We start from the raw sequence: 17,264 nt of genomic DNA, 5'->3' as shown, positions 1-17,264 counted from the left end.
TATTGAAGTATAAATAAGCATATCAGAGATCAAATGAACAAATCCAAATGTCTACAATGATAACAATTTTTACAGACAAAATAGGTTATCTCGTAACCGGGCTATAAAAACAACAATTAGTCACATAATTATTGGATGAATTAAAGGTAAGGTCCGTTTCTAATATATTAAAATAAATATTTATTAGATAGCTGCTTTTTTAAATCATAAATATTTCGTATTTCAAAACGAGCGCCACTGGTCCTAACCAGTCAGATGATTGTCAAAGAAATGTCAAGTCAAAGTTTGTTTTTAGAGGATGAATCACGATTTTACGTCAAATTTATCGATTATATTATTGTAATATAATTAATTCAATAATTAGAATTAGAAATATCTCTTAAGAACAGGTAACTACAAAATTACGCATATATTTCCTAAATACAATTTGCTGTTAGTTGTAGATATTCATAATGGAGAGTAACTTGGGTTATCAAAATGGGAGTCAAAGTAGAGAACAAGACTTCCAAAAACTGTCGCAGACCATCGGTACCAGCATTCAGAAAATATCCCAAAATGGTATGTATAGTTCTACTACAAATTTAAATGCTAACATAGTCATTTCAACAAAATTTCATAATAAAAACTGTATTATGGAAGTTTTACTTTTATCACAAAAAGTAACCTACACAGACGGATTTTAAGCATGTATTAATTGCGAATGCATGTAAAGATTATTGCATTGATGTTTTTATTGTTTGATATTTGTCTTATATTTAACATTAAAAAGAAACAACCTGCAAAATAGACATATGTTGTTTTTGTGAATATCAGTAAGAATCATTAACTTGGTGCTCCTATCTCTTAACATTTAACAGGTATCATACAGTAAAAAGAAATTGAATGCAATATAGACAATATATTTGCTTTGTTATTAACATACACCAAAAAAACAATTATTATTTGAGGAATGTTATCTGGAGTGGTTTTATATTTCAAAATTATTTGTAAACAAAGTTCTGTCCATCATTTTAAATCCTAAATTTTTGGTTTTAGTGTCTTCTATGCAGCGTATGGTCAATCAAATAGGAACACATCAAGACTCGCCTGAATTGAGAAAGCAATTGTAAGAAAAATATATTTGTTAAATTATAATATTGGCATTTAAAATATATATGTGTTTAAATGTGTAAATAATAAATCACAATGGGAATTTTCACAATTAGTAATGGTCAGAATGTTTTGGTTTCTTTATAATTAAATTAACAATTTGTACTGATAGCTCAGTTAGGATGTATGTAAGGATGGTTTTTGGTATGTTGGACCATATATATTTGTAGAAATATATCCCAAAGTTTTTTATCATGAATTTAAGTAAGTTCTAGTTAAAAAAGTTGTGGAAAATTGAGAAAAAAATTAGAATACAAAAATGATATTACAAGCCCTATTTTTCAACTTTTTTCCTGATCATTTTAGAAAGTACCATAATCTATGATGAAAATTAATATTGTGGTTCATAAAATTTCTATTAAGTTGCTTTTGAAATCAGTAAAAAATGTAGTGTCTAGAAATGAACAACATGAACTAACATTTTGATAGTTTGAAGTTATAATATAATGGCTTACACTATACAGGGCAATAGACAGCTTGCAAACCAATGAGGAGAAATTGCCAGCTTCTGTATGCTTTTACTTTTTCAAATTTACATCTTCGTATAAAGTTTGTAAATAAGCTTCTTCTCAAAACTTTTGCTTCACCTGAAGCAAAAGCCTGAAGAATACATAAATGCCTCATTGCTCTAGATTTTGGTATTGTTTATTTTGACAGATACTGTAATACACTTAATATCTACTAAATCTTCTGTGCAGACATTCCATTCAACACTACACTCAGCAGTTAGTCAAGGATACCAATGGATACATCAAAGAGCTTAGCAATATTCCACCTTCTCTATCACAATCTGAGCAGAGACAAAGGAAAATGCAGAGGGAAAGACTTCAAGATGAGTACACTAGTGCATTGAATTTGTTTCAAAATGTCCAGAGAAGTACGGCATACAAAGAAAAGGAGCAGGTTAACAAGGCTAAGGCCCAGGTGTATGGAGAACCCCATTTAAGTAAGTTAGACTAAATATACAGTAGACTCCGTCTTACCCGGCCATCTTGGGACCAGATCCTGGCCGGTTGACCAAATGGCCTGTTAATCCGATGTGCAGGCATTTTCATGAGAAAAATCAAGTACCGTTCGCGTCATAAAAAACTGGTACAACTCTTATAACCAAAAACCGTGTTTTTTAAGTTGTGTACGTTGGTCTTGTCACATGTGTCATTCTAATTTCTAGGGCACTGTTGCCAGTTCAACGAAAATATTATATGAAACCAGCTAAAAGTAGGGCTGTGCGACAGATCGCCAGTTTTGAGTATACTAAAAACTAAAACATTATCGATCATTCTCTATCAGTCAGTCACATTTATTTAAACATGCATCCTAAAAATTCTCCTATTACTATTGTAATTTTCCATAATCTTAATTAAGTATCCACACATTGATTTGTGTTTTATTACAATTTATGAACATATTTCAATTTAAAAATAATGATAGATAATCAATCTAGACATAACTTTAAATTATTATAATAAAACATTACAGTGAGATATTGGATTGTAACTGTCACGTTTTGAAAAGCGTTTTTTCGTCCCGGATATTTTATAGTTTATAATACGTAGGATAAAGTATAATGTTAGTTTTTCACATTTATTGTTCTTTGTCATCATCATCATCATCATCATTGGCTTTTACAACTCTTCGTGAGTTTTTGCCGCGTTTACTATTGCCTTCCATTGATTCCGATCCTGTGCTAGTATTTCCCATGGCCTTACTTCCATCTTCTCCAGGTCTTCCCTGACTGCGTCTTTCCACCTTTTTCTAGGCCTTCCTGTCGATCTTCTACCATCTGGTCTTTCCCAAAACACATTGCTAATCAGTCTGTCGTCATCACTCCGTACCACGTGGCCTTCCCATCTTAATCTATTGGCTTTTATGTATCTTACGATGTTTCCTTTCCCGAAGAGAGTCTCTATTTCTTTGTTGTATCTGCTCCTCCATTCATTTGTCAGGCTGTCCCTGCAAGGACCATATATAATTCGCAGAATTTTGCGTTCCCATACTAATAGCTTATTGATTTCTCTCTTTCTCAATGTCCATGTTTCACTTCCATATGTCACTGCTGGTCGTATTATGGTTTTGTACATTTGGATTTTGGCGCGCCTTAAGAGAAGCTTTGACCTCATTAGATGTTGAATGGCAAAGAATGATTTATTCCCCGCCAGTATTCGTATTTCAACCTCCCGTTCTCCTGTGTTTTCACTGGTAATTGTTGCTCCTAGGTATTTGAATTCTTTGACCACCTCAAAATTATGATCGTTTATGGTAATGTTTTGTCTTATTCGCTGTCGTTCCTTTTTTGATACGACCATGTATTTAGTTTTTTCTTGTATGTTGTTGTAAATGTTGTCTCTTTTTTCTCCTTACTGTTCTTCTGGCTAAGGCTCTCTCTCTATTATATTGTTCACGCTTTTCATCCGTCGGGTTTGCTAGGTAGTCGATTCTTCTTTTGTTTGCTTCTTTTAAGGTATCCTCGCATTCTTCATCAAACCATTTGTTTCTTTTTGCTTTTCTCTTCCGACCTATACACTTCTCTGCTGTTTCTGTAATGATCGTTTTAATGGAGTGCCATTTCTGGTCTATATTTTCTCTTTCATTTTCTTTCGTTTCCAACACCTGGAATCTGTTTCTCAATTCTAGTTGGTATTGTCTCTTTCCCTCTTCTTCTTCCAATTTAGACACATTCCATCTTTCGATCTTCATCTGTTTGTCTGTTGTTTGTGTTGAGATTCTAGTTCTGAGCTTGGCCTTTACTAGGAAATGGTCTGTATCACTATCTGGTCCCCGTCTAGTTCTTACGTCTATTATACTACTGGAATGCCTCCCATCAATTAATACGTGATCAATTTGGTTCCTCGTTCTTCCATCATTTGATCTCCATGTTACCTTATATATGTTTTTCCTGGCAAATTGGGTGCTTTTGATAATCATGTTGCACCCTGCTGCAAACTCAATCAGCCTTGAACCATTGTCATTGGTAATGTCATGTAGACTCTGATTTCCAGCTACCGGCCTTATGTGTTCTTCTTTGCCTATTTTTGCGTTTAAGTCCCCTAATATTATTTTGATGTCATGTTTTGGGGCTTCCGTGTATAATCGGGTTAGGGAGTCATAGAATTCTTCCTTCTCTTTTTCTGCTGCTTCTTCGGTTGGTGCATACACTGAGAATATCGATAGATTGAACCATTTGCCCTTTATTCTTATGCTACAGACTCTATCATTAATTGCTTTGAAATCTAGTATAGCAGATTTAATCCTTTCGCTTATTACAAAACCACACCCTCTTTCATGACGTGTTTCATGTCCAGACCATAACACTATTGACTTCTCCATTTGGATTGCCCCAGACCCAGTCCATCTGACTTCTTGGATTGCAGTCACATCGTATTGTAGTTCTTCCAGCTGTTTTATTGCTCTTGTGGAAATTCCAGGTCGATACCAACTTAGTACGTTCCATGTCCCTAATAGAGTGTCCTTTATTCGTAGCTTACGTCGTTTGTCCTGATAATCTGTCCTATTCCGAGGCAATAGTATTCGTTTCGTAGCAGTGTATTTTTCCGTGTATGGATCGCTGGTCCATAGCACAACCTCCAACCTGGAGGACCAGAATTTTCTGTCTGGGTTTATTCCCATAGCCGATATGTTCCAGTTTTAAGGCGCCAGAAACTCGCCTTTCACCCTCTCTCGTCAGCTACATAACGCACACCCATTGTGCGCCATGCACCCAGTGGTTACGCGGCATATTGCCTTCGAGGACGTGAGATTAGGATTTGTTGGCAGAGCTGAGTTCTATTCCTAGAACTTCCGACTTTTTCTTCAGAAAACAGTGGACGTTTCTCAGAGTTTTATTGCAGTGTGAGCATCGACAACTCGTACTGCCTCCGAGGTCCTTTACCAACCTTTAACCACCTTTATTGTTCTTGTAATAAATAATAATTTAATTTTGGTAGTTTGCATGTTACTAAACTTATTGACACAAAATACAATTCGTGTTCGGTAGATAATTGAAGTATAAAATTACAGTATATGCATTCCAATGTTCCCTGTGCCAATACCCTAGGTTTAAAGATCCTTCAAACATTTTGGATATTAGCTCAACCCTATCTCTGGTTATTAAATTTATTAGATACGGTTTTTTGTTGTTAATAATAAAAATAATACCTATCTAAAAGTTTTATCCATTTTTGAACGTTATTTTTTATATATTTAGATTTTGTGCAATTCCGTTGTCTGTGATGGCAACAACGAATTGATTCACGGACCATTGTGTCCAGTCTGAACACAGGTTTACATTGGGAAAAAAAAGTGTACCAGTTTTATATGACGGGAAGTGTACATACATACATACATATATCAAATTTCATCCATTCTTCAATATCTTTGGCCTGCATTTGGACATTTTCGGATATCGTTTGGAGATCTTGAAGAATGGTGGTAGAATTATCTTCTTCGTGTGATTGTTGACACTCAACAAGTTAATCAATATTGGCCCAAAGTTTTCGCTAAGACTTCTTGGAATGCGGAAGCTAACATGTAAATTATGTCCTTTAAGTTAATTTTTTTGATGATAACAATAAGATTGAGGTCTTCACTTTCTGCGCATTGTAAAATTTCAGACAGTAATTTACGTCTGTATAGTCTTTTCAAGCTTTCAATCACCCCTTGATCCATCGGTTGTACCGAGCTTGTCACATTAGGAGGAAGAAAGATAATTTTTATGTCATCTGTCTCACATGTTAGGTTTCCAGGTTGAGTTGGAGCATTATAGAGAAGTAGGACTGCTTTAGTGGGAAGATTTACGCTCTTAAGATGGCGCGTTACTCTTGGAACAAATTCACGATTAAACCATTCTTTGAATAGATCCATGCTGATTTTTGTGATCTGTAGAATACGGGGAGGGACAATGGATGTAAATTTTTAAATGCACGCGGTTTAGCGGACTTACCAACAATGAAAAGAGGCATTTTGTGTGTTCCTGCAGCATTTGAACAAACAGCAACTATAATGCGCTCTTTATTCTTTTTAAATCCAGAAGCCAATTTTTCATGACTTCCCAAAAATGTTTTTTCTGGAAGCATTTTAAAATTGAGACCCGTCTTATCCATGTTATATACTTGTTCGGGTTTAATTTCTTCTATTTTATAATTTCTACAAACTTGGAGGTAAAATTAGTTACACCTGAAGCGCCCGTGGACATTTTTTCTCCACTTACGTGTGCATAATTAACTCCGTGACGTGCCTTCCAGCGAGTCAGCCTGCAATATATTCGCCTCCGTCTATAATTTTGCTGTGTATACATAAAGCCTTTTCCATTAGAATCGGGCCGCTAATAGGTGTTACCCCTTCGCTGTTCTTGAAGGAACCACAACCAAAGAGCTTCATCTACTATCTCGAATTTCTTTTTTTTAGTGCATCTAGTTTTTAGATTTTTTTCTGATTCCATTTGGGCGCAGAAATCCTCGATTGAACGCCGATCCCTTCGCCAGTCATTCACTGTACTTTTATCCACATTCAACTCTGAACAAATTTCCTCTACCAATTCACCTTTGTCGATCCGTTTAAGCATACTTAGACGTTTTTTCATCGTCACAACACGTTTATGCTTCTCACTCATTTTCGCATAAGACGAATTCAATCCTCCTCGAAAGCAAAAACAGAAAACAGAACTGACAACCGACAACCGGGGTCGAGAGACGATCATCAAGCGCCACTTCGTCTCGTACCCAAAACAATAGGAAGGGGGAGTGGCCGGTTAATACGACGGTCGGTTAATGCGGGACCGGTTAAGAGGGAGTCTACTGTAATACAATAATTAGAAAAAAAATATTGGTCATTACAATAATGTCAGACGTGAGATCTTACAACTATAAAGAAAAGACAGTAAAAGAAAGTTGTTTATTGTCTTGATATGTAGAGGATTTGTGAGTAATTTATTTAGGTATCTGCATGATGTGAGGCTCAATCAATTACACGTTTTTGTTTTCTTTAATAGAGAATGATTTAAACAAATTATTGAATCTTTAATTTATAGGTTCTATTCCAGTTTTATTGTAAAGTGTTCTATTTGATGGATTAGGTCATCAGGATGATGCATTCTAATAATTTGTCAAAGGCTGTTTTACCCACTTTTATATTATTTTTAGCAGGACCTTTACAATTATAGAAAATTGTAGAACCATATTCTACCATGGGCCTGCAAATCATTTTCTATATATTGACAGCAGTTTTAATCGTTATTCTCTCAAAACTTCTAAAGTGTTTTGCTCTAGTTATAATTTTTCTTTTTATACATGATGTGAACTTTAATTTGTTCTCTATTTCAATTCCCAAATACTTGACACATTGAACAAGTTACGTTATGTTATAAACAAGTTATGTTTATAGTCAGAGAGTGATCTTAAATTCTATGGTTAAATATTATTAGTTGTGTTTTTGAGGGATTTATTATTAACCTCCATTTATTGGCCCAAGATATTGTGTCATCATCAATTATACATAATAAAATTTTACCACAAAATATACAAATTTTTAATTTTTTTTAGCTTTATTTTTATAGATTTAATTTTTTGTTGCTTTAATATTTCTAGTTTTCTTAATAATGTAAATTGTGTGCAATTGCATGTAAGTAATTTATCAAGTTATCTGCATAATATGTATCCACAACTCTTTTTATTCTTTGTGCAGATTCTTGATACACTAGTGGCCAAAATTCTGGACACTTTACAAAAATTTTATTAGTTTTGTTATAAGCATTATTTTTTTTTTCACAAGACTTATGTTATTTATAAGTTTATCTATAATTTTATTGCATGTATGCTTCTACTTAATGTTTAACATCTATTTTAAGAGGAAAATATTTTCTTTTTTTTTCCACTTTCCAACATTTTTTTTGCGTTATTCCTTATTATCATTTTCATTTATTTCAAATCCTCCTCTGCAGTCGGTTTCTGCTCTCTAATGGGTTTTTTTGGAACACGTTTTACTTTTTTTGGAATACTTGTTTTCTTCTGTTTATGGATTTTGTTGATATTTTCTAGTTGGATATAAATCCAAGGACCAACAACTTATAGAATTGCAAGACAATAATTCGAGGCAAATGCAAATGCAGGAGGAGTCAAATTTACGGGAATTGGAAGAGCAGGAACAGTCAATAAGACAGTTGGAGGTAAGTTTGTATCTTACAAAATACTTAGAATCTGCCATATTTGATCAAGGCTATAGCGGGAAAGATGGTATAATGTGCACTCTGCTGGATTCTTATTTGGGATTAAGCGCTCGGAGGTACATCTGGCCTTTGCATTAAAATATCTGAAAAAAATTATGACTATACATCTTAATGCCCAAAAGCTAACTGATTTTGTTCAGATTTTTTAATTAAAATCGAGCTCAGAAAAAATATTTGAATTGTTCAAAAAAATTTTAGGTTATGTAGGCTATGCAGTTATGTTTCGTGTATCTTTTTCTGTTATTTTGAATGGCGAGGTTTGATTTGCCATTGTCGCTCCGGAAAATACACAAAATATTTTTTTGTTATTTGTAATAGCGCGATCATTATATGCATTTATCAAACCAGAACATGCCCAAAATATGACAAATCCTCTTTTTTGATATTTTTTCTATGTTTTTAGATTTTTATCCAAACTGTATGTGAATGAATAACGATTTTTTATCTCTTTTTTCGTTTTTTCTAATAATAGGGTCGTGTTGCCATTTTCAGACTGAAACACTCTGAATTCGAAAACACTGCATTTTCCGTGATTTTTTGTTATATTTTAAGCACACTTTATTCAAGTGGTGATGATAATTTAAATATTATCACTTATGGATTATATTAATAAAACAATTATATTTAATTTTAATATAAATATAAAAATTTCATTTTGTGAATAACTTAAATATCTATCTATATAAAAGGCTATGATGACAAGTCACACCGTTTGTACAGTAAGGTAACGACGCCACCTAGGAAAGAAATCTGAACTACCAACATTTGACATTTTTGTACTTGAAACGATACGGTTAATTTATTGCTAATTCATTCTACAAATTGATGATCCAAATATTGTTAATCAGAAATTTTACTACTTCACTGTAATTAATTTTAAAAATATAGGTTTTTGTAATTGTAAGGTAAGATTAATGACGTATAATATATATTTATAATATGTCATTGGGTAAGATAAACATACACTTACTATAAAAATAAAATTACATTTAAAAACCGTCAACGCTTTACAAAAAAAAAAATTATAAAATTATAAATAAGATTAAATAAAGTTAAATAGAATTAAATAAGATTAAATCGTTAAACAGAATTACGTAAAGTTAAATAAAAATTAAGTAAAATTAAATAAAATTAAGTAAAAGTAAACTGTAAACTTGTAAAAACGCTGCAATACCGTTTTTGCTTCATTTCCCATGCAAAAAATGCTAAGGTTTATTCTGCTCATTTTTTGAGCGTTTTGTGGTGGGGGTAGAATAGTTCGTAGGATCGTGACGTATCATTGGAAAGGAGAGGGGGTAGCGAATATGTTGAGACAGAAAAAACACACATTTTGGCATTTCTAAGAGCACATTACCATCATATCTCCTTTGTTATTGATCTGATTAAAGCGTGTGATACGTTAAATGAAAGGGAAGGATATCACGAATATATTAAAATAGAAAAACAAACAAGACGACTACCAGAAGGGCACTACACAGTGTCTTCATTATTAATGAAAGTATAGTTACATAAGAGATGTCATACATAGGGCACTATGGATAAAATTAGTTTAACTAAAAGACAAATTTTGATTTATTGATTTAGAGAAGGCATCTGGCTTTCCCGGGCTCAATTTGAATAAAAAAATCTGAAATAGATTAGAGGGTGTTTGGGCATGAAAATATTTTAAAGAAAATCTTGTCACATAAGGTTATGGGCTTAAAATATGGGAAAAAATATATAATTCTAGGATTTGTCATATTTTGAGCAGGTTCTGGTCTGAAAATGGCACTGATCACTCTATTAAAAATATGTCAAAAACTGTTATTCATTGACATACAGTCGAGTTTATGTGCTGAAAATATGAAGAAAACGCCAAAAAAATGAGTTTTTTCACTCTATTAAATTCACTCTATTAAAATAGATCACTCTATTAAAAATATGTCAAAAACTGTTATTCATTGACATACAGTTGAGTTTATGTGCTGAAAATATGGAGAAAACGTCAAAAAAATGAGTTTTTTTTTCGAATTTTGATGATTTTCCGGATCGAAAATGGTTGATATAGCCCGCCATTCGAAAAAAACGAAAAAAATACACGAAAAATAATTATTTAGAAGTTTGCCAAAAGTTACCTACATAACTTTAATTTTTTTTTTTTTGAAAAATTCAAATATTTTTACTGAACTCAATTTTATTTAAAAAAAAATTGAAAAAATCAGGGGGTTTTTGAGCATTAAAATTTATGTTAATGAGTTTTTTCAGATTTTTTAAATCAAAGGATCGCTTAGAAATTTTTTATTAAAGAAACACATTTTTTGCTATAGGGGCCACCTAGGGAGCTAAAAATTTGGCTAAAGTAATTTTTAAATATGTACTTTCGAGACTTAGAGATGTGTAGTTCACCATCGAAATAGTTCAAATGAACGATTCTTTCAACTGAACTAATTGAACTAGTTCATTAATTTTCATAGAACTAGTTCACTGCGAACGATTTGCATTATAAATTGTGTCTCAACTTTTAAAGAAGAAAATAATGAATGAATGAGATCATATATTTATTATTTTGAGAATGGGATGGACTGACTAGTTTAAAAAAAGAAGTGTCGATTAGCCTCAGATAACAGATCATAATTCTTATGAACGTGACAATAACATTAACAGTCTTATCTTAATATCCTAATGGTTCGGATCTTATGCCCATGCATTGGCTTGAACATTGACATGCTGTGTTGTTTCTCGTATTGTAATTTTGAAATAACAATTTTAAGTTGTGGTTAAAATGATTGATGCATCTATATAAAATATAATTTTATGTAAAAGTGAGAATGAATATGTGTTATTTAATGTTCCTAGAAAATTCACTGATTTTTTTTTTGTAAGGTTCTTTTAGAAATATCCTAATATGAGTTTAAATAAAAGTAAATATAAAACCTATGAGTTTAAATAAAAGTAAATATAAAAATAAATCATACGTGAACCATATTTATATTTAAAACGGTTAATAAAAAACAAATCTTAATAATTTTTTGCAAATAAAAAAAATGTTATTTGCAAAACCTTTGAAAAATAAATTTAAAACATTTAAACCTAAACATACGATCGAAAGAAATGGTTCCGAACCCGAACTACTTCGTACGGTAGTGAAAGAGTGAAAGACTGACTGAAAACCGAAGACGAAGAAAACGCGCGGCCGGCGCCGAGCTTGTGTGATGATAAGACGAGGCATCTGGCAACCAGTTATGTTAGGGTTGGATTTCGATTTCGGTCCTACAAATAGTTCTTTCGCGAACTAGTTCACTGAACTAGTTCATTTTTGTGAAATAGTTCTCTTGAACTAGTTCGTCTAAAATAACTAATAAGCACACCTCTAAGTACCTAATCCCAAATAGGAATCCAGCCAGGTGCAGATTTTATTATCTTATCCCGCTATAGCCTGAATAGATATACTAGATAAAATGAAAGTGTTATTTCTATATCTTCTATACTCTCTCGCAACAGTTTGAATGTGCAGATTATCAACATTAATTCTGTTTTGTTTCATATGTTCGTCCTTCTGTAGGTTTGAAATTCTTTCTCTGATTTTTGCCATTACAAGAAAGTGGTCACTATCTATGTTTGGACCTCGGTAGCTTCTGAAATCCATGAGGTCGGAAGAATGCCTTACATCTATTAGGATGTGATCTATCTGGTTTGTTCTAACACCTGTTCCAATTATTTTTTTTTGTGGCTCGGTATTTTATGTAGACCTTTTAAAAAACCTTACCAGATGAATTGACACGCCGCATTAGCAAGTCCTATACTGAATCCACTTTGTTGTGTTCCAGAGCGACATCAACGACGTTAACCTAATTTTCAAAGAATTGGGAACACTCGTGCACGAGCAGGGCGAAGTGATAGACAGTATCGAGGCCAACGTCGAAAGAACCACCGATTTCGTCAGCCAAGGTGCTCAGCAACTGCGCGAAGCTAGTACGTTGAAAAACAAAGTAAGAAGAAAGAAACTGATCATGTTAATCATCGCTGCACTAGTGTTAACTATACTCATAATAATAATCGTAGTATCCCTGAAAAAGTAAATTAAAACAGTTTATTGTGGTAATGATATTAAAAATGTGATGATTTAAACGATTGTGGAAGTAGAGAGAAAATATTGATGAACTACACATTCTTGCTTATTTGTCCATCTTTTTTCTTTGAGCTACAAGTTCCTTAACGTAAACCTTTACCAAATTTAACAAAGAAAAATAGTTTTCTTTCCTACATTTTGAATAGTAGCTTACAAAGGCGCCAGCTACCTTGTTTACCTGAAATTAAATCAGTTCTGCTTTAGACGTTTGGCAATGAGAGAAGCAATAAATCTCACTACCTTCGCTTACCTCATCTCATTTAGTTTGTACCGTAAAATACATTGGTTAATTTTCTGTCTGTAATCTATTCAGAGCTAAGTAAAAACGCGCGGAATGCATGAACATCATCTTTTCAATTAAATATAGGCGTATCATAGCGCTAGAGAGAGTATGAGATTTTTGACTGGGTGCGGTTTTTCTGTTAAGCGCAGTTTTCTGCGCCGTTTTAAAAATTGTAACCAATAGATGTCTTGTGGATCACCAGTGTTCCATTTTAAATTAAAAACGAAGATTACTTAAGGGAGTTTTCATCTTCTTGCAATGTAATGAAGTCTTCGTGATGAATTTCAGCCTTTATCTGTTTCTGAATAGTGGACAATAACGAATCAAGTAGTCCCATTTGAATAATTTACTTCTTTCTTTCAACTAATGACTCTTCCATCTCTATTCCCTTTCTCTCAGTTTTTCCATAGCCCCTTTCACTTTGTCCCCTCACGATTTTCGCGATCTGCCTCTTCTTTTTTTGCGATTGGGGCACATTCCGAAAGGGTACCCTCGTTAAGATAGGCAAAACGCCCTCACTTCTAGAATTATTTTTTTACTTTCTATCTCTTTAACAAATCAGCGCCATTTTAACCCCCTCCTAGCCCTACCTACAAATAAAAATTTCAAAAAATTCACAGGCATAGTTAAGACTTTTATAAAACTTGTGTATTTTTTTATAGACCCATAAGTTGAGTGTACATAACTTAAGAATGCATTTTTTTAAAATCGTATAACTTTTTTTTGGAGAGATGGCTGCAGGTCTAGTTTTTTTTAAATTTTGTGTACTGTATTTCTGATTTTTCCGTCAGGTTGGCCACCTTCAAAAACCCAAAAAAGTGTTTTTAGGTGTTTTTTTTGGGGATTATCTCCATTTTGTAGACTTAAAAATAGTCCAAATTAGGGTTTTTTACAGGTTATATATTATGATTTGAAGTAACTGGATTCGTTAGGACATTCAAAAATTTGGCGATACACTTTTAAACCTCCAAAAATACATATTTTTCGGGGTTTTCAGGGTTTTTATGGCTTTTTCTGTCTCAATAATATATTTTGAGATCGGTACAACCTGAATCAATGCGTCTCCAACTCATATTAAAAAAAAATATGAAACAGAAAATTTTCAGGCCTCAAAAAAGCAAATACAACCATTGATTATGTGAAAAACCAGGTTTTCAATGGTTATTTGGGAGTTTAAGAATTGATTATTTAGAAAAATTGGTATTTTTTTGGGGTTATTGTGCTACTAGACATATAATTTTGTGTATTTTTTCCGCTCCGTACTGAATGAGCTCATTAATTAATTCTCCTAGTTCTGCTGATTTATTGTTTTTTTTTTAGTTTTTATGGTTTTCTTTAATTTCTTTCTCTCCTTTATATTGGCTTTGATGTTGCTGCTCATTTATGCTTGTTTCTATGCTTTCTGGGTAGTTTTGTGAGCAGTTTTTTTATAGTATTTTACCCTATATATTTCTTTTGTTATTTTTCTTTAAATATTTCTGTATTTTCCGTTCCTTTTTGTTGTTGTTTTATATTATACATTTTTAATCCTCTCCTGCACGCACTATCCAAAAGCAATCTGTTATCAATCTATTATTCTTTACTGTGTGTAGTTCGTTTATATTTATATCTATCTAAAGAATAGAACGTTTGCTATCAGTTAAAGGTGCATATTACTGTACTAGATTTTTTGACACAAAACTGCGTCAGCTTTTAACGCACTTAAAGGACATTTCTTATACATTTATAACGGAGTTGCGCCAAATGTAGGCAACTTACACTTCATTGTCACAGTGCAGTCGGTATGAAAATAATAATTTCGTCAGACTCATTGTATAGCACCGAGTTGCGCCAAATGTAGGCAATTTACACTTTCTTGTCAGTCACCTAAAATTCAATATTTCCTTAAATAATAAAAAAGTCGAACTACAAAACATTAGTCTGTATCACTTCCTGTATTCGTTAAAATGCACAATACATACAATTATAATATTACTAATGAGAATTTAGTAAAAGCGTAACTAAACCAGTTTACTATGGAAATAACGAAACCATTCTAAATATTGTCTTGTATTTAATCATTTATTGGGAAACTGACGGCTCCTGCAAATGCGTAACTGGTGGATATACAATGGAAAATTTAAATGTTCTCGTTAATACTTGTTTACTTTTTCAAAGTGTTTTCTGTTTAGTATTAGTACAGTATGCGCTTTTAACTGAAGTATTTTGGAGATGTGAATATTTTTTCGTTATTGCTAAGTTCCACATATAGTTTTGTATAAATAACAATTGCCAATATAATTAACAACCTTTTTTAATATTTAAAACTGCTTTTCCGAGCAATAAAAAATAATGTTATTGATATAAAATTTTTAAATATTAGAAAAATGTTGGCGTACCGATTGTGTAATTATCTGTAGGATAAAACACATGATGTACATTCAAAACCGAGGAAAGATAAAATACCTTTAAAATGTATTTACTGTATCTCTTTCTTGTGTATGTACTTGCAGAAGAGAAGAGAAGATTTCTGAAGAATTCATCATTCAAATTTCATAGCTATTGTAGAGAACCAATAATACGCCTTAATAACATAATTTAAAAGGGTATAAAATGTCCTCGGATTTTAACCCGTCCATTTTCTTATGAATTTTGACGTCCAACTTATCCAATTGGTTAAAATAATAACCTAAGTTTATTTTTTTGCCAGTTCAGAGATAATCACGAGAAAAATTCCTTTTGCATCTAAAGAAACTGATTAGAAAACTTTCTTTTTCCATTTTACAGCTTCTTCTTTTGGTTTAGGTTGATGCTTGTAGACTCAAATCTAATATACAGTAATTTATCTGTTCTTTGCTTCATTATTAACGAATATAGCACACTTTCTCAACCTGTAACTTTCTCAAACCCGTAACTTCGACCAAAATATTGATCATGTTACCTAATGGGATCCCCAAGACTTCTACGAAATCGCTCTCAGGTAATCAACGATCTTTCAATGCCTGTATTTTTGCTATGATAGCTGGTGTTGCATTTTTGGATGTCCTTCACGTAGCTCAACTTTAAAACTTATATGTCTATATTAAAATTCAGCAACCGCTCTTTCTACTGTTCTAGTTCAAGATACAGAGACGTTATAGATTTTCCACGATAGACCTTCCAAAAATAAAAATGGAAATTAAATAAATAAATAAATAAAAATATCACTTGTAAATGCTAAGTGACGCGGCAGGTAGGAAATCGCGCAACACTGTAGCAACAATAGCATTCAAAAATATCGAGTAGATAAAGACCCGAGCATTTTAAATGTTGGTTTATGAGGTATTTTGGATTTTATCTTTCCTGGTGAACATTTAAAGCATATTGTATGTATAGCCATTGAAAAAAACCGTAATTGAGATATGCCATGGAGTAACATAAATATATAAATTACATATTACAATTATTAACAAATTATACATATGTAACAGTAAACAGCTAGTCCTCAAAAAGTGTGAATGAGTTTTCAATTAAATAGTGTGCCAATGAGAAATACATTTTAACGATTAACAAAGTTAATCCCCGGATCTAATCGGTTTTAAATTTATTATTAAATACAGTTTGTTTCATTTAAGAAAACATATATTTGATGTTGTAACGTAACTTTTCCTGGACGCGATATTGGGGACTAAAAGAGAAATAATAATTTCAGGTGCAATTATGTTCACCTTGCAAATCGGCGCTCAGTCGGTGAGCTTTGGGACGTGGGTCTATTGATCTTGCATGGGGTATATTTGGACAAAAAAAAATGGGAATTGAAACGTACCAATGGAATTAGACACAATTTGGTACAAAGAGAAAGGAAAAGTTGAAGAGCGCCACATTGTCTTTTTTCGGAAACAACACTTGACATATGAGAAGATTGGTTTAATAAAGATATTAAAAAATGACAAATATTCTAAACCTCTCTTTAAGCCCAAAATACATACAAAGTCAAAAAGTACGAGAAACAAACACACTTACCTTATATGGTCGCTCTACATTCCGGCCAGAATTATCTTACTATTTCCCAAAAGAAAGGAAGATTTCTTTATTTCTTATATGGTGAAAAATTCAGTTAAGTAAAAGGTAATGTATAAATACCAAAATATTAACAAAATAGTCATAAACCAAACAATACAAAGACAAAATCAAAAATGTAAGTGAAAACAAATCAGGTTTTAAACAAAAGTTTTAAAAAAAGTGTGAATTTCGTTTTAAATTCAATAATACTCAAATTAAAAAGTAAAATAACCAAAAAATTATGACATTACACATCACGATATGTAGGTAAGATTGCTTATTTTTTACTTTACTTTACTTAATCAATAGACCCATTTGTACCCTTCGGTGTTGGGCCGTTTAAAATACAATTCTTTATTATTTTCATTTCATTCTTTAATGGGTCTTCCTCTTCTGTTCGTCCCTATTGATTTGGCGTCCCACACTCTTTTTACTTGTCTATTATTGTCCATCCGGGTTAGATGTTCGAACCATGCCAATTTTTT

The 17,264-nt window shown here is 32.4% G+C and overlaps 1 protein-coding gene across 2 annotated transcripts; it reads left to right on the top strand.

Annotated features, from left to right (window-relative positions):
* Window positions 1-15,929, top strand: Syx7 (syntaxin 7). 2 transcript variants are annotated; one of them, XM_072540096.1, is made up of 6 exons: window positions 1-146; window positions 438-558; window positions 1,036-1,105; window positions 1,848-2,095; window positions 8,181-8,308; window positions 12,175-15,929. In XM_072540096.1, exons 2-6 carry the CDS (start codon window positions 453-455, stop codon window positions 12,424-12,426), a joined length of 804 nt encoding a protein of 267 aa, XP_072396197.1. In that variant the 5' UTR covers window positions 1-146; window positions 438-452; the 3' UTR covers window positions 12,427-15,929. The 2 variants fall into 2 exon arrangements, with proteins under 2 accessions (XP_072396197.1, XP_072396196.1); XM_072540095.1 differs by lacking the exon at window positions 1-146 and adding an exon at window positions 268-389.
* The last annotated feature ends 1,335 nt before the right edge of the window (window positions 15,930-17,264 follow it).

Source organism: Diabrotica undecimpunctata, chromosome 8 (assembly GCF_040954645.1).
Source record: "Diabrotica undecimpunctata isolate CICGRU chromosome 8, icDiaUnde3, whole genome shotgun sequence".
NCBI classification, from domain to species: domain Eukaryota; kingdom Metazoa; phylum Arthropoda; class Insecta; order Coleoptera; family Chrysomelidae; genus Diabrotica; species Diabrotica undecimpunctata.
The sequence above is the reverse complement of the archived record's forward strand: the minus strand, read 5'-3'. Positions and strand labels throughout refer to the sequence as shown.

Coding starts and splice junctions, on each gene's coding strand:
- Syx7 (XM_072540096.1), top strand. CDS start 453: ATGGAGAGTAACTTGGGTTATCAAAATGGGAGTCAAAGTAGAGAACAA. Junction 2,096..8,180: donor GTATGGAGAACCCCATTTAA/GTAAGTTAGACT, acceptor GATATTTTCTAG/TTGGATATAAATCCAAGGAC. Junction 8,309..12,174: donor AGTCAATAAGACAGTTGGAG/GTAAGTTTGTAT, acceptor GTTGTGTTCCAG/AGCGACATCAACGACGTTAA.